At 46.8% G+C, this 27,388-nt stretch overlaps 2 protein-coding genes across 13 annotated transcripts in view; both read right to left on the bottom strand.

Annotated features, from left to right (window-relative positions):
- LRRK1 (leucine rich repeat kinase 1) overlaps window positions 1-15,292 on the bottom strand; it is a 74,733-nt gene extending 59,441 nt beyond the window's left edge. For 2 of the 4 annotated variants that reach the window (XM_053272876.1, XM_053272877.1), the window contains exons 1-2: window positions 14,905-15,292; window positions 8,771-8,984 (exon numbers count right to left, since the gene is read on the bottom strand). In XM_053272876.1, coding sequence (XP_053128851.1) covers window positions 8,771-8,840 — 70 coding nt within the window. In that variant the 5' untranslated portion in view covers window positions 8,841-8,984; window positions 14,905-15,292. Of the gene's footprint in view, window positions 1-1,047; window positions 1,557-8,770; window positions 8,985-14,904 lie in introns of all 4 variants that reach the window. The other 2 variants (XM_053272879.1, XM_053272878.1) reach the window with 2 other exon arrangements.
- Window positions 15,293-16,822: 1,530 nt separating this feature from the next.
- Window positions 16,823-27,388, bottom strand: part of ALDH1A3 (aldehyde dehydrogenase 1 family member A3) — an 89,644-nt gene continuing 79,078 nt past the window's right edge. For all 9 annotated transcript variants that reach the window (XM_053273068.1, XM_053273062.1, XM_053273063.1 and 6 more), the window contains 8 exons: window positions 26,066-26,194; window positions 25,508-25,621; window positions 24,164-24,266; window positions 23,637-23,821; window positions 22,741-22,905; window positions 20,888-21,045; window positions 20,058-20,132; window positions 16,823-18,586 (listed from right to left, as the gene is read on the bottom strand). In XM_053273068.1, coding sequence (XP_053129043.1) covers window positions 18,514-18,586; window positions 20,058-20,132; window positions 20,888-21,045; window positions 22,741-22,905; window positions 23,637-23,821; window positions 24,164-24,266; window positions 25,508-25,621; window positions 26,066-26,194 — 1,002 coding nt within the window. In that variant the 3' untranslated portion in view covers window positions 16,823-18,513. The remainder of the gene's footprint in view (window positions 18,587-20,057; window positions 20,133-20,887; window positions 21,046-22,740; window positions 22,906-23,636; window positions 23,822-24,163; window positions 24,267-25,507; window positions 25,622-26,065; window positions 26,195-27,388) is intronic.

The following is a 27,388-nucleotide window of genomic DNA, read 5'->3' as shown; positions in this document are numbered from 1 at the left end:
TACAGGCAGCCACAGTATTGATTTTGCTTCCTGGGAAAAGTCATTAGCCCAAGAGAAGCTGGGGCTGAGACTCAGTGACAGAGCACAAGCTTTGCACGCAGAAGATCCTGGGGTCAGTTCCTGAAATCACCAGTTAAAAGAGCCTCAAAATAGCAGTTGACGGGGAAGAGCTCCTCCTCAGAACCTGGAGAGTTTCTGCCTGCCAGCCCGAGTAGATCACTCTGGATGAGATGGACCATCAGCCTGACTCGGAATTCAGCAGTGGCAGATTCAGTTTTTAAATCTCCAGGCCCTTGTTTTTTAGTTCTGTGATCCTAAACACCCAGCAGCAAGGGCACAAATCAAAGGGAGGTTTTAGCAGTGCAATCCTCTGTGTGTTCAGAGGTCTTGGTGGCAGACATCCAGAATTACTCCCGAGTAGTCCCAATGAAATTAAGTAGCCTGATGTTAAGGAACTTAGTCTGGATGTCAGCTATTGTGTTCCAGAAGGCTTATTTCCCAAGCAAGCATGCTTGAGACTGCAGCCCAAATGAAATCAAGACATCAAGCATAATTGAAGGTGGAAAAAAAGTACTTCGTTTCTTTGCAGAGTTTAATTAAATGAGTGAAAAGAGCAGAGGTCTAAAATACAACTTCTAAACAGATTGGCCGTTCAAGAAAAAGAAAAGTGTGGGAACACATTTCAGATGTTTGCTGCTTTATTCTACAAGCTGTTCTAATATAAGGTGCCATTAAAAGGGAATCTCAACCGTGAAACCTGACCAACCATACTGCAAATCACATCACTGCAAAGGCAGAACTCCGACATCCATGGCTTCACTTTAAATGCAAGCGGATCTTCGAATTACAGCTCCAAAACAGACGCCCACTACAGAGATCTCCAACTGGATCCAACAGCACTACTCTAGAGTAAGAGGCTGCTTGAGATCTCATTCCCTCTCGTTTTCCACAACATACAAAATAAATAAATAAAATGCTTTGGTATAGGATAAACCAAGAACATCAAGAAAAGAAGTCGTTCAATCAAATGCTCTGAACAGTACCTACCTTGTCATTATTCAGAAAAGCAGTACCAAAACCTTTCAGCAACCAGAATTTAAAGTCAGCAATTGAGCGAACACAACCTGCAAGTCCAGTAAATAAGCTGGGAACTGTTTGACCATTGACCCACTGAATGTTGCAAAACTAGCTCCTTCACAAGCTTCCCTGCCGCTGAGCTGTTAAGATGCCCCGTGGTTGAAAAGCAGCGTTTTTCCCCTCTGAAAAAAAGGAGAGCATCCTTGCGTCCCATCAAAGTGAAACCCAAGCTTTGGGTTCTCAGCTAAATAAGGGGGCAGAGGTGGGAGGGGGTGAGGGGTAGAGATCTTCCAGGATGACCTCAGACATCGAATTCCTGCTTGACACCAGATGGCCGCGGCTGCAGTTCACCAGTTTAATGCTTTTGCTGCTTGATTCTCAATTGCGGAGCTGACACCGAGAGACTAAGAAGCAAGTGGCGAGTAGCAGAATTGTTCAAAAATGTGTCAGATGGAGCATATGGAAGCACATCCGCTGAACTAGAGGAGATTTAGAGACGCTAAACTCAGTGGAACAGCCCTGGTTAAGCACAAATAATTATGGAACAGTCCTGTCTCCTAGCTACCCATATTCACCCGAATCAAAGATGACCCCATTTAAGAAGACCCCCTTAAAAAGTAAAGGCTAAATATACATATATGCCTCCATTTACACAAAGGGGACTCTGAATTTAGGATGACCTCCTGATTTCTAATATGAAAAAACTTAGGTGTCGGGGGGGGGGGCTAATCTTGGATGCAGGTAAATATAGTCATCGCTTTGAGGAATTCTCCTGGTGCTCAAGCCATGGTATCACCCTCCAAAGTTGTCAGGAATAAATAACTAAGCACATTTATTATTTTCAACACCAAATGAGTTCTCAAAGAAGGTTACACAGAAATGAAAGAATGGTTCCCTGTCCCAAAAGGAACTTGCTCTCAAAAACCAAAAAAGACCCAAGGGAGCCACCAGCAACAGCCACTGGGAGGGATATTGTGCTGGGGCCAGTTGCTCTTCCCTTGCTAAAGATGGGGAGAGCCGCCATTTTGGAAAGGTGACCCTCAGCCCAGTGAGCAGGGGGGCACCTTAACGAGGTGGAATGAGGGGGCCACTTATTTATGGAGCACCCGTCCACATTGCTATTCCCCAGAGAAGTTCCCAGAATGGTTTCCATGGCAAAAGTGACATGGTTCCCTCCCCCAAAGAGGCTCCTAATCTAAAAAGAAACCCTAGCAACAGCCACTGGAGGGATGCTGTGCTGGGACTGCATGATTGATTGATTAAGTGCCGTCAAGTCGGTGTTGACACTTGGCAAGCTCATAGATAGATTCTCTCCAGGATGATCTGTCTTCCACTTGGCCTTGGAGGTCTCTCAGTGGTGCATTCATTGCTGTCGTAAAGAGAGGAGCATTTGGCAACCTGGTCTAATTTTAATGAACTGTTCATGTTTTAATGAGTAACATGCTTGGAGAAACATCCCCTGCCCAACTATTAAAATCAGCATTGCTTACCGTATTTACCTAAATCCTAGGACTTTTTTCCAAGTTGTTTTATTTTAGAAATTGGAGGGGTCATCTTAATTTCAGAGTCCTCTTTCTCTTGGGTAAATCCAGGTATAACCTGGATTTAAACTGTATTTTTTAAAGGCAGTCTTAAATTTAGAGTCTTCTTGTTTGGGTAAATACGCTATATGCTACGTAAACGATTAAGAGTGGGTTTTTTGGTCTTTTTTGTTTGTATTTTGTTTTTGATTCGGCTACCTAATTACGTATACAGATAGCTAAAGTGTTTGTTTAGTTTAGTGGAAATAGAGAGGTGTGGGCGGAATCCAGAAGGGATGCAACATTGGTGAGAGCATTCAATGTACCGTTTCTGCTTCTAAACCAACACTAGTGCCTGCAGATATTCTTAGGCCTGTTCCCTGGTCCTCATCCACTCCAAATCTGAAACGTGCTCATTAAACATGCATCCGAGTAAACAACCACTCTCCCCTCAACAACCCCTTTCATGTTGCATTTCTGAGGCAACCACCTGAACAAAGGGAATGTGGGATCAAAGCTCCTCAAACACGTAGCCTCCAGAAAGTGACAGGATGCAGAGAAAACAGTCTAAATAAATTGTGTCAATACAATCCATTGGTGTAGCTGGAATTCAGCCCTTCACCCTGCCAACTACCCCCCGCCCTCCGGCTGCCAAAATCATGACCTTCCTTCGCTGTCCTGGGCTGTGCCAGATGTGAAGTGGGGAGTCCATTTATTTATTTAAACTATTTATACCCCACCCCTCCTCCAGTACGCTACTGACTGGGGCAGCTAACATTATCGGTAAAACAAATCCACATAGTAAGCAGCCATATACTGAGTCAGAGCATAGGTCTATCTAGCTCAGTATTGTCTACACAGACTGGCAGCGGCTTCTCCCAGGTTGCAGGCAGGAACCTCTCTCAGCCCTATCTTGGAGATGCTGCCAGGGAGGGAACTTGGAACCTTCTGGTCCTCTTCCCAGAGCGGCTTCATCCCCTGAGGGGAATATCTCACAGTGCTCACACTTCTAGTCTCCCATTCATATGCAACCAGGGCAGACCCTGCTTAGCTGAGGGGACAAGTCATGCTTGCCACCACAAGACCAGCTCTCCTCTCCATAAAACAATATAGGAAGATAGGCCTTATACTGAGTCAGACCATTATACTGCCTTATACTGAGTCAGACCATTGGTCCATCTAGCTCAGTATTGTCTATACTGACTGGCAGCGGCTTCTCCAAGGTTGCAGGCAGGAATCTTTCTCTCAGCCTAATCTTCGAGATGCTGCCAGGGAGATGATGTACTGTATGTCCAGTTGCTGGTTTCTGACCGTAATAAAGAATATCTACCCATCTGCCAGGGAGTGAAGATGGAACCTTCTGCACGCAAGCAGGTGGATGCTCTTCCACTGTGCTATTCCCCCATCCGCCCATGGGAAATCTCTTGCAGTGCTTGCATGTAGTCACCCATCCAAATGCAAACCAAGACAGACCCAGCTTAGCAAAGGGGACAAGTCACGCTCGCTACGACACGACCAGCTCTCCTCCCCCTATGCAAAACTAATAAAATGCAAAAACTAAAAACAAACCTAATTTAAGAAGATGACAAGTCTACAAGTTAAAAGTTAAAATCCACCAGAGACAAGCTGCAGCTAAGGTGTTATAACTCAAGACGCTCCGTGACTGGATACACCCACACATTTCCAGTGACACATGGGGGGGCACGGCGGCCCCCTTCAAATGTGCATCCACCAGCGTGGGAATCCCTTGTGTGTGGGGCCATCTCACGCTCCAAGACCGAACCCCTGGACCTGCTGCGTACCAGGTACTTGCTCTGACTGACACCTCCCTGCAAGCAGAATGTCCTTTTAGACCTCCCACCTGAAGCAACCGTAGCACACTGCACACGGCCCGCCACGGTCCCCCATCTGTTACGTGCAGCTGGGTGGGACGGATTCTGGGTGCCCCCCAGAAGAGCTTGTTCAAAGCAGCTTCAGAGCTCTTTGATGCGAGGGAAACGGGGTTCTCAGGGACTCCTTGTCTGAAGCCATCAGCCCCAGCATTCCCTTTGAAGCCGAATCGAATGCCTCGGAGAGCAAATTTGTAATTCAAATGGGGAACTGACAGAACACGGGCGCACTCCAAAGTGCACAGCACTTCCAGACTGCAAGAAGGCAAAACTGCGCAGCTCAGCAGCAATAAATCAGTCATTAGCGGCTGCACCCACACTTTGGTCTAATTAGAGAAATTTAGAAGAATTCTGCCCCGAGATAACCTACATCCATACTAATGAAAGTGGAAATCTGCTAAAAGGAAGCCACCAACCTGCGGCAATCCACTAGATCTCCATAATACAGGGGTTCCCATCCTTGTGTACCCTTTCTGCTGCAAACCTTCAACTCAGGTAGATCAGGGGTTCTCAATCTGTGGCACTCCAGATGTCGGTGAACTACAACTCCCATCATACCCAGCTACAATTTGTTACACAGATTTAAGTGCAATCATTAGGGAGACTGGCTACTCCAGTTACTGGCTGACGATCACGCTAACTTACCCGTAAGCAGTCATTGAAATTAACGGAACAAGCTTACTTGCCCCGTTAATTGCAACGGGAGTGCCGGTTTCCGGAAGCCTGTCCGTCAGGCTGAAGGCAGACACAGAGCCAGCCAATCAGGAGCAGAGGAGAAGAATCTTCCCCTCCCTCCCTCCCCTTCTGCAGCAGACACATCGTTGAGGACGCATCGGCTTCAAGTCAGCAATTCTCAGATGGGGAACAAAAAGTTATCGGGTTCTGAGTACGCCCTGGGAGCCCTTCAAGTACCCCTAGGAGTAGTGATCTCCCTGTTGGGAACCCCTGCCTTAGGGAGTCCACCCGCTCTGCATCAACCTTTGGCCCTCACAATCCGCAATACAGAGACAAGAACAGCATTTATTCCAGTGGTCCCATCTATGAGAGACAGTCACTATTTTCTGCAGTGCCGCTGATCAGACACTGCCTCTGTGATTGCCTCTCATGTATGCTTTTTCCAAACCTTACTCTGAGCTCCTGGAGTTGTCATTCTTCAGGGTTCCGCTTCCTCCCCGGGGCCTCCAAAATCAAAATCTCCGAGTGCCAGGTAGATGCAACTAGTGCGCATGCACATAAATGCACAAACCTGACCATTAAGGCATCACGGAGTGCAGCATCTGCCAGTTTCACAAGCTGCTGAAACTGGTTTTGAACGGAGCACAGGGAGATTTTGTTTTCCTAGCATCTCTTGATGCAAAGGAACAAGCATCTTCTTGGCTTTTACAATTCTGTAGGAAAAGCGACTTTCGATAAATACAGAGGGCAAAGCAGAACCTTCCATAACAGGCAATGGGAGGAGGGACACTCAGGTAGAAGACTTAGGAACAGAGAGTCAAAACAATAATTAAAACTGTCCGTCCGGTTGAGCGAAGACTTCTGGAATGTGCCTGATCATCTACACAAAATGCTGTGATTTCCCTAGAAAACCTCAAACACTCCAGCAATATTTATGCTATGTTTATGCAGGCCCCTCACACCTCCTCTCACTCCACCTACACTTAACCTCTCTTTGTTTTGGCCATTTTAATTATTTGCTTTTAACACTCATGGGTCCCAACACTGCATGCCACTGAATTTTGCCACCCCCTATGCTCCGCAGCTTCCGGGTCAGCTTAAAATTTCTAAAACCCGACTGTGGTTATGCAAGACGGCTTCCTATCAGCAACGCCCTCCTTCCCACTCCAGAGGGCGAGCACAGCTGGTTTTGTGATTTGCGGAGCCAAGGTTTTGCTAACGGGACAGATATTTTTAACTATCTCCACGGCTCAGTCCAGACATCCCTTTCCTGACCGTGGCTCAGAGACGAGGACTCATATTGGGAGGTCACACACACACACACACACACACACACACACACACACACACACTCGCAATTCAACTGAACTTACTCTCAGGTTAAGCGTCTGTAAGATGGCAGTCGGAAAGCCTATTCGGACTAGATCCCTCCAACAATATTAAAAAGGGACTCTTAACTTTAGTTACCTCTCTTTGAAAAAGGTGGAAAAACCCTACTGCATAATAATAAATCTGGAGGGGGGGTTAATTATTTAAGATGTGCTAATTGTTTTAACAAATTAATGCAATTTAAGAGGCTTTGTGAACCAGCTGGAGTGGTTGGTACCATCTATCTAGAGCAGGGGTGCACAACTCAAATGCCCTGGTAGGCTGGAACCAACCATGACTTGCTGCATGAGGTTACAGGCTGGAATCCCCGCTGCTACTATATCGGGCAGCAGCGATATAGGAAGATGCTGAAAGGCACCATCTCATACTGCACGGGAGGAGGCAATGGTCAACCCCTCCTGCATTCTATCAAAGGCAACCACAGGGCTCTGTGGGCGCCAGGAGTCGAAATCGACTTGGCGGCACACTTTTCCTTACCTTTACGCCCCTAGAGGGGGGGGGAAAGAGGTGACAGCACCGCGAAACTTCCTGCTTTCAGTGCATCTTCAGACTTTTATTGTCCTGACCATCAGACTTGCAGTGGCCACATTTGCAATGGTGTTTTAAAAGCTTTTAGAAGAACAACAATCGTACAATGTGTTCATTGTTACCCTGACCCTTTCCACCGCAAGGATGACTGCAATCTTACCTTAATCACTTGTGAATAGGGATAAAGGAGGGTTGAGAACACACAGAGAGCGTTAAGTGCTATCACCTCTTTTCCATCTCAGTGGTGGGGGTAGATGTTGCCAAAAAGCATTATGAGCATTTGTCCATAACAAGATGGTACCTATGGCCAAAATTTGTGGGCTAGGCTCACGGACTAATAAATGCTTTTTCAGAAAATCCCTTGATTGCTCCCATCATGGTTTTGTCATTGTTTTGTCTCTCCCACAGCACAGACAGTCCATAACGAGTGAATTAATGGTTTCATGCACATGTACACACAAGGGTTACAAAAACAGACTCACTGCAAGGAAGAAAGCGAGACCCTGAGAGTGAGTAAATATCATCCACACGCATTGAGGGGCAGGAAAAGTGTCCCCTGTGGCCTCTGGGAGAAGACCCGTGCAAAGTAGCTTTGGTGCAGGCGAAAAGATATCTGCATCAAAAGAGCAGACGGTTCTTTCCGGTTGCTGGGAGACATCCACGATCCCTCAGCCGCCCAAGCATTTCCTTCTGCCTTGAGAAGCTTCCTTGCAAACCATAATCACACACTCCCACCCCGGCTCAGAAGGCAAACCTTGATTCTTCATGAATTGTTAGTTCCACAGTGGAGGCTGGTGGGCCACGGGGTGGGTGGGAGGCAGAGATAAAAGGGAGTTTAAAGCAACACACACACACACACACACACACACACACACACACACACACACACACAGCTGTACCTGCTAAATGAGCAAAGAGGCACCTTTTTAAAGTGGTGATTCTCTTTATTTAGCAGAGGGAGAGCAACTGGCCCTATCCATCCCCAGCACAGCAACCTTCCAGTGGCTGTTGTTGGTGTCTATCTTGTGTTTCTTTTTTAGACTGTGAGCCTTTTGAGGACAGGGAGCCATTTTTTAAAATTTATTTCTGTCTATGTAAGCCATTTTGGGAACATCTGTTGAAAAGCGGCATGTAGGTTTGTCGCATTCGTATAACGCAACATCAATCCCCCAGGCTCTCCTAAGACTTTCCTCACTGCAACTAAGAAGAGCATCTTGGTGCCACAGACTCTGCAACATGCTCACTGCAATGCGGATGGGTCCACAAGAGTAGGCCAACCAGAGTTCCTTCTTATACTTGTACCGCAGTGGATCGGAACATAAGAAGCTGCCAAATACCGAGTCAGACCATTGGTCTATCTCGCTCAGTATTGTCTACCCAGACTGGCAGTGGCTTCTCTGAGGTTCCAGGCAAGAGTCTCTCAGCCCTATTTGGAGAGGCCAGAGGAGCAATGGCAGGAGAGCAGGCATGCCTTCATCTTGCGCTGCACAACTTCAGCCTTTCTGCAGATGTTGGACTACAACTCCCATCATCCCTACAGGCTGTGGTAGCTGGGGGACCATGGGAGTTGAAGTTCAAAAACAGCGGAGGCCCCTGAAGTTGCAGAGCCCTGAATTAAGCCATGCTTCCCCGTGATGTCTGAAACCCACCCCCAGTAAGCCAATGAAATAAAGAGAAGAGTGTTTCATTTACCCTCTTGAACCTCCATGTTGTTGTCCTCGCAGTTGTCAGCAGAGTTCTCCGATCCGACGCACCAGTACATTCTGGGCTGCTGCTAGGATGCTCCAGAGAGTCGACTGTCCGATACATTTAATTACCGAAACGGAGCTGTCAGAAGTTGACGATGCTCATCCAGCTCGGGAAACGGAAATCCTCAGTATTAATTACAGCCCAGAAAAGTGTTGTCCTGTTTGAAAGAAGAAGAAACTCACAATCAATTCTACCAGCAGTCCAAGAATTACAAAAAAGACCCACCATTTCTCCAAAACTCTCTTGTTCCCTAAAATAGTTTAGGTGCTGCACTGCTTAGAAAAATCTTTGTTACATTTTGGAAAAAAACAAAACTGCAGAAGTACTAATAAAATGCAATGAGTGGTTTTATCTTTTCGTCACATTTTTAATTTTTATTTCTTTCCCTGCACCATCACCTCTAGAACTGACTGGGCGAGAAATCCAAAACAAACAAATATTATGAGGAAGGAAACAAGAGGTTAACAAGAGGCTAGAAATTCTGGTCTACCGTAAATGTGAATATATTTTCAAAGAGGAAACACCATTTTGCTGATGTGCATTTGAAAGAGAGGCAAACTATACATTACATAGGGGTGCCAACTGCGGAGTTGAAACGAAACATATAGGAAGCCTGCCTGGTCTTCGAAGAAGAACTTAAATTCTCATCCCCCCCACAACCCGGATTCATGCAAATTCAAGACCAGCTTCACTATCGATCAGGTGCACTATTATATCTGCAACTGTCTCCTAATCAGTAGCTTCTACCTGATCTTCTCTCCACCCCCATAACAATTCTACTCTATCTATACAGGCCTGTAACCAGCCTCCAAAAATAAGTAAGTAAATAAGGGGGATTGCAGAAGTCCTGGGAGGCAGGTTATAAAATGTTCAGTGAAAACAGTCAGTGAGGCTGGGAAGGAAAGAGAATTTTTTGGTGTGGCATATGTACACACACACACACACACACACACACACACTCTGTCTCTCTTATTTATTTGTTTGTTTATTTCTCCTTTGCAATACAACACGCTGCAAGACTAACTTGCTACTCAGCTATCAAGATTCTGGAGTGCCCGGCAGCTGAGAGCAAACTCGGAGAGCAAACCTTTACTCCCTCCTTTCTCATGCTTAAAAGCACTCACCAGTGTGGAGCGGTGCTTTAAAGTGAAAATAACCCCTCTCTTATTTTGAGGATTAAGCCTGATTTATCAACGTTTGCTGCTGTGTTCGCCATTGCAAAAGGAACAGAGACAGCCATATTTCCCTCTTCTACTTCCTGCTTTTCATTTTCACTATGCAAATGTCAACCTGGTGAATTCACCAATGCAACAAACCCTGGATGGCTGAAATTATGTACTGTCCTCAGAGTGATACGACATGCAACCCCGTGTTTTAATCCAGCGTGACACTTATAAAACACTTGCTTAATTTAAAAGGGCTCACTTAAGTCCATGTATAGTGATGCTGCACTTTAATAACAAAAATGTCATCTTTGTGCATATGGCACTTGACAAAGAATGAGGAGACAGGTCCCTGCCCCAAGGCATTTACAATCTAAATCGACACAACGGAAGTAACAGAAGGGAAGAGAAGTGGGTGCATGGATAAATTTTTAATTTCAGGAGAGGCTATATAAATAAAATTATTATTATTAAACGTGGTGAAGAACATGCAGATTTCATTTACAAATACGTAGACTTAAACACAGTAGACTATGATGAGCTTATCTGTTCGATTGGCTTAAAAATATACCACCCAATTAGCTGGGTAACAGATTTTTTTAAAAAAACGTGTCTAAATTCTTTTTAACACAAGCACTTATACAAGCTTCTGAGAGGTATCCCCTGCTGTTGGAGCCAGCATGGTGTAGTGGTTAGAGTGCTAGACTAGGACCAGGGAGACCCGAGTTCAAATCCCCATTCAGCCAGAATACTTGCTGGGTGACTCTGGGCCAGCCACTTTTCTCTCAGCCTAACCTACCTCACAGGGTTGTTGTGAGGAGAAACCTAAGTATGTCATACACCGCTCTGGGCTCCTTAGAGGAAGAGCGGGATATAAAATGTAAAAAAATAATAAAAATAAATAAAACAGAGGATGCTTCTTCAGAGAATGCAAGGAAGAAGACACATGCACATTGTTATCTAAGAACATGGCATATTTTTTCCCCTTTAGAACAACTTTGTTCTCCAAAAAATTCTTTGCAGCTTTAATCATACTTTAGTCAGTTCACTGATTAAACAAACAGCTAAGATTTATTTCAATCAGGCAGGAACACAGAAACAGAGGAAGCTGCCTTCTACTGAGTCAGACCCTTGGTCCATCTAGCTCAGTATTGTCTACACTGACTGGCAGCGGCTCTCCAAGATTTCAGGCAGGGGTCTCTCCCAGGTAGCCCTACCTGAAGATGGTGCCAAGGAGTGAACCTTCCACTGAGCTAAGGCCCTGTCCCCCTAAGGGGAATCTCTTACAGTGCTCACACGTAGTCACTCATCCAGATGCAAACCAAGACATTTTTTTCAAGGTTCTATGACTACTATTTATATACTGCTTTCCAACAGAAGTTATCAATGTGGTTTACAGAGAAAAAGTAACTCTCTCTCTGATCAATGTAAGAAAATCGATCGCCATGTGGAAAAGGCCCCTCTTTGCTCAGTAAGCAAGGGTTCGACTCCCTGGTTCCAGCTGCTACAAAAGTTCCTGGCAGATTCGCTTGGTGAAGGTTGTTCACACAAGCAAGTTGCTCTCCAATTCTGGATACGAAACGAGCCCCCCGAGCATCTGCAGCAAGTCCACTTCGCCTCCGGGGGCAGAAGTGCCGAAGATGCTGCAGTTGATGCTCAGGGAAGGAGGCAAGACCAAAACCGAACAGCGGCGGCAAGGACGGAAGAGAGCGCCGCGATAAAATGCAGCTAGCTGGCTGGCTCTTCCACAACAACCACAACTGAAAGTGTGGCCGGAAGTGGCGAGACCCAGATGGCGGAGAGGGGAAGTGAGGGGATCCAGACTGTGTGGGCAGAGAGCACCTTCAGAACACGGCAGGCGTGAAGTTTCCATTCCTGGGGCGGCGGGGGGAACGACAGGGGAAGTTGATCAGGGAACAGAGTTGCCATCTTTAATTTGTAGCAGAGCTCCTATGACTTTAGCAGCTTCCCAACAGACAGAAATCCAACAGGCAGGTACACCTTTCGCCAGCACTACATGCTGTGGAATACTGTACCTGTTGAATTTCTACCGGCTGAGTAGCTGTTAATAGCACGGCGGCCTCCAAAGTGCATGCGCGCACATGCGCACACACGGCGGCAACCCCAATTAAAGAATTACAGGGTGGTTCAGCCCCAGCTGAAGGGGCAGTGAAGACTGCCTTTTTAATTCAGTTTTTTTGGCCAATGAACGTTGCCACTTGTCATTTTACATTTTTTAGCGGCCTTTGTTCTGTTTTAATGTTTTTATTTAATTGTTTTTCTCTTCTTGTTAACTGCCCTGGGGGTCTTAGGTCAAAGGGTGGCATACAAATATAAATAAAAATATTTATTTTTAGAAAATACAATTTTTATTTTTAAATAAATAACACTTGCTTGCCATCTAGGGTCATTCTCAGGTTCTTCTGCCCACTTTTGCATTAATCCCGCCCTCGTGGAAAAACTTCCATTTGCTCAAAGCGTACATTTGGAACCTTCTGCTGAAAAGCGATCTATAAATATTCATCGTATTCGTCTTTGCTAGCTTCATTTTTCTTTTTTTGGTTCTGTGCATTTAACAGCTCGACCTGCAGAAATTCCACAGGCGAAGCTTCTCCTGGCAGGAAGACAATACGTGGTGTGGGAAAGCTTCACCTGAATGGTTTCCACCCTAGGAGTCTCTAGAGCTGCTGAAGCACTGCTTTTCTGCATTTATTGTTATTATTTATTATTATTTTTACATTTATATCCTGCTCTTCCTCCAAGGAGCCCAGAGTACTCATACTTGAGCTTCTCTTTCACAACAACCCTAAAAAGTAGGCTAGGCTGAGAGAGAAGTGACTGGCCCAGAGTCACCCAGCTAGTTTCATGGCTGAATGGGGATTTGAACTCAGGTCTCCTCGGTCCTAGTCCAGCACTCTAACCACTACAGAGGTTCCACACAGCAGTTAATGTGGTGCTATTATGCTGTCCTGACTGATCTGACTAAAGATGTGAAGGCAGGGGGCGAGGGCGTCAGGAAAAATTGAGATTTTCCATTTCCCCCCCTTGGGTTCCCCCCAAAGTTTCCAATTTGGGAGGGGAGAGAAAAAATTAACACACCACCAATTTCCCCCAAGTTTTTCTGGGTTCCCCCACCCCCAAGCCTTCAAATCTCTAGATCTGACCCCTGCAAGCTTTGCAAGGAGCATAAGGAGAGAAGAGGATTTCTCCTTCGCACACAGAACACTAGAACCAGGAGCCATCCCATGAAACTGATTGCCAAGAAATTTAGGACCAACAAAAGGAAGCACTTTTCCACACAAGTCAATTATGCGCTGTGTGAAGAAATCCTTCCTTTGGTCAGTCCTAAATTTCCCAACCTTCAGTTTCATGGGATGAGCCCTGGTTCTCGTGTGGTGAGAGAGGCAGAAATATTTCTCTCTCCATGCATAATTTTATACACCTCAATCATGTCTTGTGGTAGCAAGCATGAAATGTCCCCTTTGCTAAGCAGGGTCTGCCCTGGTCTGCATATGAATGAGAGACTACATGTGAGCACTGTAAGATATTCCCCTCAGGGGATGGGGCCACTCTGGGAAGAGCATCTGCATGCTTGCATGTACAGTAGAAGGTTCCAAGTTCCCTAGCAGGCATCTCCAAGATCGGGCTGAGAGAGACTCCTGCCTGCAACCTTGGAGAAGCCACTGCCAGTTGGCGTGTAGACCAGGCCTGCTCAACTTAGCCCCCCCACCAGCTGTTTCTGGACTATAACTCCCATAATCCCCAGCCACAGTGGCCAATAGCCAAGGATTACGGGAATTGCAGGCCAACATCTGCAAGAGGACCAAAGCTGAGCAGCCCTGGTGTAGACAATACGGAGCTAGATGGACCAATCAGTGGTGCTCTTACCCCTGGACTTTGGGGCTGAAGCCCAGGCCCTCCACACCCCCTGGGCCCCCCAAAATCCTCTTTAGTCTGTCCCGGGTGGTGTGGTTGTTGCTGGCCTTCACTGTGCCGGGCGACCAAGTGTGACTGTGATCTGTGCTGGGTGCTTTAGAGGAGTGGGGAAAGGAAAATGTGGGGTGGGAATATGTTAAGTTGTGTGTTGAAATGTTTCTGCTACTGCATATTTGCATAGCATGGTATGCCAGCGTGGTATAGTGGTTAGAGTGCTGGACTAAGACCGGGGAGACCTGAGTTCAAATCCCCATTCAGCCATGATAGTAGGTGGGTGACTCTGGGCCAGTCTCTTCTCTCTCAGCCTAACCTACTTCACAGGGTTGTTGTGAAAGAGAAACTCAAGTATGTAGTACACCGCTCTGGGCTCCTTGGAGGAAGAGCGGGATATAAAATGTAAAATAATAATAATAATAATAATAGTCGCATCTTTTCCAGGCTTTCTTCCCAAACCCCAGCTGCAGTATGTAGCCTTGCCTCATCGGAAAGCTCGGTGGCGGGGAGGGGACCAGGGAGTGCGGCGAGAGACCCACCGCTCTTCTTCCAACTTCTCTCGAGCAGCGAAGGCACCAGCTCGCCTCCTCCTCCTCCCGCGACCGGCGGCCCTAGCTGGGGAGCCCCCACTGCAAAGGCGAGCAGCTGCAGGCGCAAGCCGAGCCTACTGGGGCCGGCCTGGGTGGGGAGGCGGCGATCCTATATGGGCCGATGCGCCGCGGCTCCCCCGGGGCGCGCCCCTTCGCACTCCGCAGCGGGACGTACCTCGGAGGAGCCAGCGCGCCCAGCGCCCCGACACGCCTGGCAGGGCGCGCGCTGCTGCTGCTGCTGCTGCTGCTGCTGCCCAAGCCGAAGGGGCCGCCCGCCCTTCTTGCGTTCCGGGCCGGCGCGCCCCTGCCTGGGATCGCCGCCTTGCAGGGCAGCAGGGAGGCTGGCGGGCGACGCTCCTGCCGGGTCGGGCGAGGGCCGAGGCGGCCGACCTACCTGCGCTCAGGGGCGAGGCGCGCAACAGCAGCAACTCCGGTCCCAGCTCCTCCTCGTCGGGGGGCCCCTTTGCGCGCCGAGGCGGCTCGTGCCTCCTCCAGCCAAGGTGGATGGAAACGGCAACTGTCTGCAGCCGTGCGCGACTCCTCCGAGGCCGGCCACTTCCTCGCTCGGCGGCGCCCGGGGGGTGGAGAGAGGGCGAGGCGGGCCTTGCCTGGGCTGGGCGCGGCGCGCAAAGAAACAGGAAGGTCCCGGCCGCAGCTGTGCGCCATCAGGAGCCCGGAGCGGGGGCCGCCGGCCAGTGCGCGGCCTCCTCTGCCGTCGAAGCCGGCCCAGTGTGGGAATGTGGGGAGCTGCTTCTTCCCCGAGCCGGAGCACCGGTCCGCGCGCCTGGCACAGCCTTGGCTGCGACACTGACCGGCGGCGGCAGCAGCTCTTCAAAGTTTTAGACACCCGCAGGAGGCTTTGCCTCCTTCCTGCTAACCACTTTCCGAGAGCAGAGCATTCGTCTGCTGCAGGGGAAAACATCATCATCACCCCTTCTTCTGCCATGTAAACTTTGGGGGGACGTTTCTGCTGAAAAGCAACAGGCACATCTTCTAAACCATGTTCAGCAGGAAAATGGCCTGGTTGGGGAAAAGGCTAACCCTTCTTCTCATGCCCTGGCTTGGTTTGGGATTCCCTCCGCAGCGGCTTTTGACAAAAGCAAAGAAGTTGGAGTTCCAGCCTTGGGATTTTGACATGCTCTTCGAACAGGGCTTCCCAACAGGGACCTGAAGGGCTCCCATAGGAGACTCGGAGAGCCCCACATTATACTCATTGGTTGACATCCAGATTAAGTTACTCATTCAGCCCTGAGACTTGCTGGGTGACTCTGGGCCAGTCACTTCTCTCTCAGCCTAACCTACTTCACAGGGTTGTTGTGAGGAGAAACCTAAGTATGAAGTACACTGCTCTGGGCTCCTTGGAGGAAGAGTGGGATAGAAAATGTAAAAGTCAGATAAATAAAAATAAAACAAGCAGTCTTGCTGGAATAGGACAAGCTTACTTGTCCCATTCATTTCAGTGAGAATACTCATGAACAACTTAGGCTACTCCAGTCACTGGCTTAAATCCAGACTGTCTCATAACTAACAAGTGTGTGCATGCATGTGCACAGATGCATGTGCATGTGCACACACAAGCACAAAAGATTCGATGGGGTACCCGAGTAAAAGGTTTGCAACAGGAGCAGTGTTCCCTGTAACAGGGATTCCCAGATGTTGACTACAACTCCCATAATCCCTAGCCAAATTCTGCAGCTGGGGATGATGGGAGTTGTAGTCAACAATACCTAGAAATCCCTGTTACAGGGAACACTGAACAGAAGATTAAACACAGTTGGGAATCCTCATCTTAAAATAACTTTTACTTGGGCCTTTAGATCACAAGAAACTGTGCTGCAGGCCTGTGCTGAAAGCCTTGCCAGTAGGCTGTGTATAACCCAGTTAATAAAATTGTTCCCAACAACTGTGTGGATCAGTCAGTCATTAACAACACACAGTAGGCTTTTCCCCACAAACTCCGGTAGGGTAGGAGACATGCTGGGCATATGCCTGATTTTTGGTTGTAGGCTTGCAAACATTAGGATAGGAGAGCAATTGTGTGTGAGATGGTAAGGTGGCTCTTCTTCCGAGCTCAGTAAAAAGCTGGGGACAGAATCTGGGTAGAGTGTGGTCATCCTGCCCAGCAGCTCCCACCTGATCATGCTCCCCTCTTCCTGCCTTGATCTTTGCAAGCACACAACCAAAAATAGGGAGCACGCCCACCCGGCTTTCCTACCCACGATGGGAGTCTCTCCTGCTTTGTGTGTGGGTGGAACCAGAACTCAAGTTTTTTCCAACTTCATTTCAGCATATAAAAAACTTTTGAAGCGATATCACAAAAATCAGAGCATTTTTAATTAAGAACCATAGATCTAATATTACAAGAGAGAGATATACCTTTTAAAAAGGCATAACATTTGCATGTACAGTTGCAATAAAAATACATTAGATTAATTGCATCCTAATTTATAAATATATATTTATTTATATATAAAATTCATATATTTAAACAATTTTAAGTAATATTTCATTGCAAAAAAAAGCGCTAACATGCCATGAAATATAAAGGCTCTACACGGCTTATTTTACAATTAGTGCCTAATGCTATTTTAATATACAATGTTGAAATGTTCAGTGTATACAAAAGAACAAGTTTAAACCCTGTTACAGTAAGAAATTACAAGACATAACACAAATCTGATTGGGAAAAAAGATGAAATTGATTTTTAAAAATACCAGCCACAAAAAATAGATCAAATGTTCCAGATGGCATTAGGATTCTGTCAATTTTAAAAGATGCAGTCAGTTACAGCACAATTCATACAGGTTTACTCAGAAGTAAGTCCTGCTACATTCAATAGGACTTGCTTCCTAGTAAGTCAAGGATTGCAGCTGTACAGTGCAAGCCTATGCATGTTTACACACAAGTAAGCCTCACAATGTTTAATTTTGCCACCTATTCACCTGAGAAAGAAGCGGGGGAGGGGGGGATAAAAGGATGGAGAAACAGAGTCATGTTTGGCAAGCTGGCAACCCTAATAAGGGATTACTTGTGCCCTGTTTCTAGGAATGCCCTAGACATTCCAACATTCACTTATTTTGGAATGTCTGCACAGGGGCACAGAAGTCCTGTGGTTCTATTTTGCTGTCTTGCCTGTGGGTGAGGCATTCCCCAATATTGCTCAGATATCAAGCTGCTGCAGCTCCAGAGCTGCTTTTCAATCTTTCCTGGAGTTGGATGCCAATTCCTGGAGGGCTAGGAACCCTAATTCATCAGCACGGTTCAAGTGCTTCGGTCCCATACACACACACACACCCGGGTGTGTCCAGGTGAATGAGGCTGACCATAGATTTGGACAAAGTGCTTTGAGAAACAGATTTTGTTTTCTTAACGGAACACGGACAAAAAGGTCCAGAAGGCGTGTTTTAGTGACTGCGGCTGGTTCCAGTTTGCTGGAACAATTTAGACCAGGTGGGAAGCGTGGCCAAATTGCATGGATGCTTTTAGAGTTGAAGTCTGGGTGGGCAGATTTCAAGCTTGCTCTATCTCCTTTATTAGAGCCTCAAGGTCCACCAGTCGGGTGCCAGCTGTAGGCTGGGCAGAACTCCCAAACTGGCCCACAGACCTGCACAAAGATCTGGTCAAAGGGAGCTGATTAGGACTCCTGTTTAATAAGAGAGGACCACAGAGGCCGAGAAATAATCCCCAAGACCAGCCATGGCAGAAATCCCACCAAAGTACCGCAGTGCAAATCACTCAGAGGTCTCCTTTCTGCCCACCCTCGGTTTAAAGTTGTTACTCAACCAGCATAACTCGTCATACCAAATCCATTTTAGGAAACCAATTAGTAATTTGCCACTGAAACAGATTTCTAAACAGCATCCTGCTAGAGTAAAATAATGTGGTGGTTTTGTTGATTCTTCTTTTTTAAAAAAAAAGCAGATCTGCTTCCTTCTCTCCCCACATTTTAGCACATATGTATCAACATTCAGATTGTCAGAATTTTAGGTCTCCTGGTGTCTCTCAGTGAGTCTTCTGGGACAGTTTAATGGTGACTGTTTTCACTTCTGTGTATTCAGACAGAGCATATTCACCACTGCAAGAAGAAGAAGAAAATAATTTTGAATCTGGGATGCAAGCATTTTCCTACATGTCAATAATGTGTAGGAGGGAGTCACTCTAGCCACTAAAACTCAGCTGTCCTGGAGGACTGTAATCACAGAACTGCCTTTTTCCATAGGAGGCTGCCTGCTTGTGAAGATAAGTTTTAGGGGTTCTGCTTTCTAATCTGCCACCAGCTAAAATTCAATGGTGACACATGGTAGGGTCAGTCTCGGTAGGAAAACCTAGGCATTTTCCACATTACTCCCTGCAACAGGTTCGCAACGTGTCCACTAAGTGCCTCTCCAAATTGCCTGTGTTTAGACATCGTGGTTGCTGCATTGTCAGCAGGGTGCTATCCATATTTCCAATGCATGGTTTCAAATCTTATTGATGCATTTCAGCCCTATAACATAGTAAATGTGTTGCAGGAAAATAGCTGCATTTTACTGTCTGTAGGAGGCTTGTTCTGTAGTTTGTGCATTGCAATGTAGCGTAGTGTGGACAGGGGAGCAAGCAGGCAGGCAGGGACGGAAGGAAGGAGGGAGGGGGGCAAGCCTGGGGTGGAGGGGAGCCACAGAATGGGATGTGTGTGTGTTCAGCCTCGGAAAAAGAGCCCCACTTCCTGCCTGCCCCCCTCTTCCCCAATCCACACATTCAGAGAGGGGGCCAGAAAAGCCGCCTCTCTTCTTAGTGGTCTCTTAGATGGGCTTGGTGGCGGGTGTGCTTGTGCGCACTGGGGCTTTTGCACTGGGACTTGCAGCAGAGAACAAGACGGGGGCCCCGTCTGCACCCTCCAAATGTAGGGTGAGCTCCCAGGGGTCTGCTCCCTGCTCGCTCTCTCCCTCACCATCCGAGCCCGGCTTTTTTCGCTTCACCAGGCCTTCGGCCTGAGCCGATATGCTTTTATCCTCACCAGTGATTTATCTATGTTTTACTTTAGTCCTGCTGTTTATTAGTTTTTGTTGAATTTGTTTTAATGGTTCCTCTGTTCTTATAAGCCACTTTGATGAACCCATTGTGGGTAGAGAAGTGGCATATAAACACCAAAGACAAATAAATAAAATACAGAACCAATTTTGATGCTGATGTAGGACCTGTGACAAACCGGATTTTACAAATAGTTATGGATTCGTCTGTGGACATATATTAAGCACTTGGAAAGTTTTGATGAAAGTTACTTATATATGTGAATCGCTTTGGGAATTTTTGTTGAAAAGCAATATATAAATATACGCCAGATGAGTATCAGATGTAAGGCTTACTTATTCTATCTAAAATGTATAGCCTTCTGGCCAAGAATGACTCCCCCCCCGCCCAATCCCCCCCACCCCCCGGGCAGGCATCAATACATTAAGAGCCAAACAAGCAAACAAGCAAACAAGCAAACAAGCAAACAAGCAAACAAGCAAACAAGCAAACAAGCAAACAAGCAAACAAGCAAACAAGCAAACAAGCAAACTTACAGTTCTCTGCCATTTCCTGACATTTTAAAGCCACCAAAGGGAGCTTGAGCAAAGAGAGAGTTGTAACAGTTGATCCTGTGGAACAAATACATTAATAATAATTATTGTTCATATACCACATTTCAACAAAAAAAGTGCTTAAAGCAATTTACATTGCAAAAGGTATTTAAAAAATGGTTCCCTATCCCCAAAAGGCTCACAGCCCAAAAAGAAACCCAAGGTAGACACCAGCAACCAGCCCTAGAGGGATGCTGTGCTGGGGCTGGATAGGGCCAGTTGCTCTCCCCCTGCTCAACTGGAGTCACCATTTTAAAAAGGTGCTTCTTGACCCAGTTAGCAGGGGTCAATCCTTGTAGCACGTATGTGTCATATTTCAGTTGTCCAAGGTTTTTCATATATTAACCTTCTCCCCATACTGTACACTTGCAGAAATCAAGCTCAGTAGATTTGGTACAGTCCTAATATACAGAAATCATCGACATACACGTGGACTGATAAAACACCACAAAAGAAGAATCCTGATTTTAAAGAGTGAGATTTATGTTTCATCAATGCACACAACGCATTCCTGGCCAGAAGGCTTTACATCCTACATGAATATTCGTCATGTTGAAAGAGGAAGAACACCCCCCCCCGGGAACTGCAGGAACCCAAAGCTATAGTCACCTGCACACGCACACATGTGTGCGCACCCACAACCCCAACACGGCTCTCTGCAAAATTTGCAAACAGAACCATGGGGCTACCTAATCTGTTGGTTCCACTTTGGTTGCAAGCATAAGAGTGGTTCAAGTGTAATTCAGTCTGAGCAAAGGAATAGTAAAACTTACCAAACTGTCCCAGACTCCAATGCCGTTGCTAATGTCAGGGCTCTGTCCAAGTTCTTTGTAAATACAGCTGCTGTAAGTCCATATTCTGTACTATTGGCTCTCTGTATGACTTCTTCTATGCTTTTAAACTTCATGATGGGCTGCACAGGTCCAAAAATCTGTTGCGGCCATGAGAGAGAGTTAACAAAATTAGGGCCTGATTAAGGAATTGTTTTTAATCACCTGACTTTTAAACAATGATTGAAGCTTGCATATTATCCCAATCCAGGTGCATTTTCATAGGGATTGAAAGGCGTGTGGAACGACAATTTAACAAAAGCAACTCTTCTTCCTCGTCCGAAGGAAAAGCTCTCCCTACTTTTTCTCTCTCATTCCATATGACAGTAAGTTAGTTAGCTGTTATTTGTTTTAGGCATCGCAGAAATCAAAATGCAAAAAGGAGAGCTGGTCTGGTGGTAGCAAGCATGACTTGTCCGCTTAGCTAAGCAGGGTCCTCCCTGGTTGCACATGAATGGGAGACTAGAAGTGTGAGTACTGGAAGAGTTTCCCCTTAATAGGGGATGGAGCTGCTCTGGGAAGAGCAGAAGGTTCCAAGTTCCCTCCCTTGCAGCATTTCCAAGATAGGGCTGGGAGAGATTCCTGCCTGCAACCTTGGAGAAGCCGCTGCCAGTCTGTGAAGACAATACTGAGCTGGATAGAACAATGGTCTGACTCAGTATATGGCAGCTTCTTATGTTCCAAAGTAGTGCAAGCAGCTGGAAGACAAATACAGTCAAACTCAGAAATCCAGTTTTCAGTCAATAACAGGAGCAGCAGAGAAATCTGTGTGGCATTTCAGTTTCGCCACAGGAAAACTGGCTACATTCTCTGTAATTTCCTTATTGCTCTCAACAACAAGCAATCTTACCCCTGCTAACTGAGCAAAGAGGTACTTTTAAAAGTGGCGATTCTCTGTTATTTAGAAGGGGAGGAGTAACTGTCCCTGCTCAGTCCCAGCAAAGCACCCCTCCAGTGGTTGTTACTGGGGTCTACTTTGTGTCTCTTTCTAGAATGTGAGGCCTTTGGGATCAGGGAACCATCTTATTCATTTTTCTATGTAACCCACTTTAAGAACATTTGTTGAGAAGTAGTATATAAATAGCCATGGTAGTAGGAGTAGCAAGCTACCTAGAATGTTTGCAAGTGTTTTATACCAATACCTCCACCCTGCTGCATTCAGGCGTGCAGCCTCAGGGGCAAGTCTGGGGTATCTCCCCTGAATTATCAACTCTTTGTAGAAGTAGTAAGTTCAGCCCTTTTACCTTGTGGAAGTATTATATGGGGGTTCTGTGTCGGGAGCAACCAATGTCTTTTTCTTTCTCAAAAGCAGCTGCACGGTAGGGGCCACACAATTTGGATCAGGGCCACACAGAGAGTAAAGGGTTCTAAACTTTTGCCCTTGGGCCAAGCCTCCAGCCCTCTGGTTTAAAACCATGCACACGTAAGAACAGCCCTGCTGGATCAGGCCCAAGGAGGCCCATCCAGTCCAGCATCCTGTTTCACACAGTGGCCCCCCAGATGCCTCTAGGAAGCCCACAAGCAAGAGGCGAGGGCATGGCCTCTCTCCTGTTATATCTCCCCTGCTACTGTTATTTAGTGGCATCTTGCCTCTGAGGCTGAAGGTGGCCCACAGCCACCAGAATAGTAGCCACTGATAGACCTGACCAGCATGAATTTGTCTAAGCCCCTTTGAAAGCCATCCAAGCTGGTGGCCATCACCACATCCCATGGCGAGACATCCATTTTAGGATTCCATGGTTTCGTGCCAGTATATGTACACATTGCCTTAGGTCTTCCAGGCGTGAGTACTGTACCTCCTCTTTGGCAATCCGCATGTTGTCTGTGACCTCAGAGAAAACGGTGGGCTTGATGAAGAGGCCTCGGTCTCCGACGGCTAAGCCGCCACACTCCAGCTTGGCCCCTTCTTTCTTCCCACTTTCTATCAGCTCCAAGATTTTGTCAAATTGCTTTTGGTCAATCTGTCGCAATGCAAAAGAATGTACACTTAACAGTAAAATCTTTCAGCTGTCCTGTGAGTGGACTCTCAAAGTGTTAGATTGTAATAGAAGAGCACCCCCTACTGAACGCTGAGGATAACACAGGATAAAGTAATCTCATGCCAACAATCTCAGATAGGATTGCATGTGCAGGGCAGGAAAAGAGGGACATCTTTCCCTCTCTCTCAGCCTCCCAAAGCTTTCCCTCCACTGTGCTGTATCCGTAGACGCTCTCCAGGAATTCAAGCAAGGACTTAGGAAAGGAGAGTTCTTGTGGTAGCAAGCATGAATTGTCACAACACCAGAACAGCCCTGCTGGATCAGGCCCAGGGTCCATCTAGTCCAGCATCCTGTTTCACACAGTGGCCTACCAGATACTGCTGAGAAGCCCACAGGCAGGAGTGGAGGGCACGCCCTCTCCTGCTGCTGCTCCCCTGAAACTGGTATTTCAAGGCATTGTGCCTCTGAGGCTGGAGATGGCCTATAAGCCCTCAGACATAACCCCCTTTGCTAAGCAGGGTCCACCCTGGTTTACATTTGAATGGGAGACTACATGTGAGAGCACTGTCAGATATTCTCCCTAGGGGATGGGGCCACTCTGGGAAGGGTACCTGCACACTTTGTAAACTGCCGTGAGCCATTTTTGGAAGGGCGGTATAGAAATCGAATTATTAATAATAATAATAATAATAATAATACATGTGTCAGCTTACCTGTGGCCCTTGCTCGGTCTTGGCGTCAAATGGGTCCCCCACCAGCCGCTTCTTGGCATATTCCACGCTGCGCCGGACAAATTCCGGGTAGACCGGCTCTTCCACAAAGACCCGAGAGGCAGCTGTGCAGCACTGGCCCTGGTTGAAGAAGACTCCTTGGTGTGCACAGTCTACAGCCAAGTCCACTAAAAGCGGCCCGGGAAGGGAAGGGAGACGCAAAAGGAAGTATCGTTACTATGAACTGGGGTCTTGTGAGAAACTGGCATGGTTTCATAACAATACAGGCCCCAGAGCAGAGGCTGTTGCTAGCAAGGGGCAATATAGCAAGTATGGCAGAAACTGGGTTGGGACCAGTGTTCCCTCTAAGGCGTGCGCACGTGCGTGCGCTCACATGGTTTTTGATGTCCGCTTTTGAGGTTCCCTCCCAAGACCAGCATCGCTCCTGCTTCCATGGCCTGCCATTACCGTGGTGAAAGCTAAAATTTCAGATCCAACCCACTTCTGCCTCCCCCACCACACACACTCACAGTCAGCATCTGCGCAGACAATACAAGGGTTCTTTCCCCCCAGCTCTAGCGTCACTCTCTTGAGGTTACTTTTTGAAGCGGCTTCCTTGATCAACTTTCCAACCTGTGTCGGGAACAAAGATCCAACGCTATAATGGGCATACCATCAGGTGGAAACGTATACCAGAATTCAACTTTCTAACACAGAAACGGGTGGCGTTGTTCCCAGGGATCTTGGAGGAAGGCGGCACGGTCCTAGCTTCGCAGTAGGCTGCAGACAGCACTCATACTTGTAAACTGGCGTAATCAACAGAGCTTTAAAGATTTCTGTCACAAATGTCTTGAAGAACAGAACTATACGTTAAAAGGGGAACGCGAGTTTTTCCTTGCAACATACATACCAAGGAGAGGAAGAAGAGTGCAGGGAAAGTAAGCAGATGGAAAAGGGGGCTTAACCCTCCCTCCACCCAGCAATTCTCCCCCGCTACCGTCCTTTGCTGGGTCCTCTCCTGCCTGTTACTGTTTTTCACCCAGCCTGGCTCAGAGATTGAAAGAAGTCACTCTCCTCCTGCTATATGCCTTCCGCACCTGCTTTCCTCCAACCCAAACACTCATCTTTCCCAACAAGAAGTAGGAACAGACATGCCGGGTTCAGCCAGTAGGTGGTGCTATGGCACACCGAGATTTCCCAATGTCCGGCTGTTAGACATTCTAGGAAGACCTTTGATGCCAATAGCAATTTATCATAATTATGCAAGGTCACATCAAGCATCCGGGGAATGCCACAAGAGAGGAGCTAGCAGCGGCCAGAGCGGATATGAAGTCTTCAAGCACAATCACTGCATGCAGAGCTGGACTAAGCTTTCTGAAAAGCAGCACACGGCTGCACTTGAGAAAGCAAACCACACACAGCAGAAACTGCCCTGAAATTCTGGAGCCAGGGGCCAGTTCAGATTCACATATGGAGGTTCAACTGCTTGATGGCCACAGCCATCAAGTGGTAGCTTGCATGTGTGAATGAATCATCCAAGATCACAGGTGGAAGGTTAAGGGAGATGCCCACCAGCAGCTGATGGACCGAATCAGAAGTGGGGCAACCTTTTAAATGCAAAGCTACTAAATAAACGTGTAAGATTATTATATAGACACACCCCAAAATACAGTAATCCATATCTGCTTATCCCCAGCCATATCGCCAACCTGAACAAGATATCAGAACATCCGCAAAGTATGCTCGTCTGGACTTTTCCAGAGAAGGCAAACTCACACAATTTGTTTGCTGATTTTACAGAGTTCGCCAAGTGAGGGTTTGCAGTGGGGGAGAAGGGCATGAAGAGGAATGAAAGCAAGTGTGAAGTCGCCTACCTCTGTTGATCCCGTAAACGCTATTTTGTCGACATTTGGATGGGTAGAAATTGCAGCCCCAGCAGTAGGGCCGTATCCTGGTACGATGTTCACCACGCCCGGAGGGAAGCCCGCCTAAAAAGTCAATTAAAGTATTTTAATCTGGAGTCGGAATAACCAGAAGCCGGGCATATCTGCAGTGTGGTTCTGCAATGCAATCTTATGCATGCTTATTCAGAAGTAAACTCCAGTGGCTGATGTGATGCCCTATGTCAATATTAGACACCCTCCAAGGCTACTAACATTAAGCATAGAGATGTGGAGACCTAGCGGGGGGAAACTAGGGGGAAACACCCTGCCCCCCCAACCCCAAGAACTGCCCCCCGCCCCAGTTTTTTCACATCTCTAATTAAGTATACTTCTTAATGATGCACTCTTCCCTCTAACTTCTCATTTGACCTGTAGTGTCCAGGGCCAACACTCATTCACTTGCGATTCCAGGGCAGTGCCCCAATACTCTCTTGTACCCAATCAAGTCAATGACTTAAGATCCCCGGGCTGGCTTCTACATTGACCTACCTCCTTTATTAAAGAGCCAATATACAGTGATGTGAGGGGTGTCTGCTCAGCTGGTTTGACTACTAACGTGTTCCCGCAGCACAGGGCTGGTGCCATCTTCCAAATCAGCATAAGCAATGGAAAGTTCCACTGAAAGAGAAGAGTAGGACATTCATCCATGTTACAATGGCATTGCTACCATTTCAGCAGCATGACCATGGGTCTGTCTTTTTGGAAATGCAGATAGCTTGCAATTTCTCCCAAGTATGCAAATTTGTAGTTATCACAACTGAATAGCATTGGCAGTCTCTGCTGTACTTTCTATACACAATATTTGTTACCCAAATTTAAGATAGCAGATATCTATGGGTTTGGCTTTAAAAAACAAGCTTTTCTAGGCCCAACACAAGAGTTGTTGCCTTCTTTCTTTGGTGTTGTAATACTTAATTCTGCCCCTAGGTGCCACTGTACTGCTGCCTACCTCAAATAGAGGTAGCAAATAGAACTATAGCAGCAATGACTAGTAGAGTCCAGTCAAGAACAAATATGTCTACAATATTGAGAAGACAGGGCCACAGAACAGCCACTCTAGAAAGATTTATCTGGGGCGGGTAGAGCAGATCTTTCCAATTTTGTGAGACTGGATTGCACTTACATGCAGAAGTTATGGGTAGAAGAACAGATCAACCGTGTGAGAAGATGTTCAGCAAAAAAAGGACTGTTCCAGAATATTTTGGGGACTCCTCCTTAGCAAAACACAAAGGAGGCTGGGTACTAATTCATGGCAACTGGACTTTGGGGGGTTGTTTTTTCTGAAGCACAGAATTCTAAATTCCTTGGGAAGCTGCCATAGCTAATGAGTGGAACACATGTTTGCACGTATAAGGCTCATCAATTGGCCACAGAAGAACAAAAGTACGTTTGCTCTCAGTACAGTCCCCACCCAAATAAAACATTGCATTTCTATTTTCCTACAGACATCAGATGTCAACCCTCGTCTAGTCTAACACGATGCTGGCCACATCCCAGCAGTGGTAAGGAAATATCCCAGAGTGGTATTTTATTCTAACAGCTGTGTAAACATTCTCAGCCTAGTTACAATAATCTTTTGCCAATTAAAATACCTGTTGTAGATTAAGCAGAGTTAATTGCTGGTGGCGATCTTCCCCTGCAGCGTAATCAACATAATGGTCCATGATATGCTGGATTAACCATTATATCAAGTAAGCAGCAGCGTAGCGGCCCAACCACACTGAAGTCTCTGCTGTGGGGCAATTAACTAGGAATTTCCCCAATGCGGAAAAAGCAGTTCATCTACTTGTGTGGGGATTCTTTCGAAAGTTT

Source organism: Hemicordylus capensis, chromosome 10, assembly GCF_027244095.1.
Source record: "Hemicordylus capensis ecotype Gifberg chromosome 10, rHemCap1.1.pri, whole genome shotgun sequence".
NCBI lineage: Eukaryota > Metazoa > Chordata > Lepidosauria > Squamata > Cordylidae > Hemicordylus > Hemicordylus capensis.
Note: the sequence above shows the minus strand (reverse complement) of the source record. Positions and strands in the feature narration are given on the sequence as shown.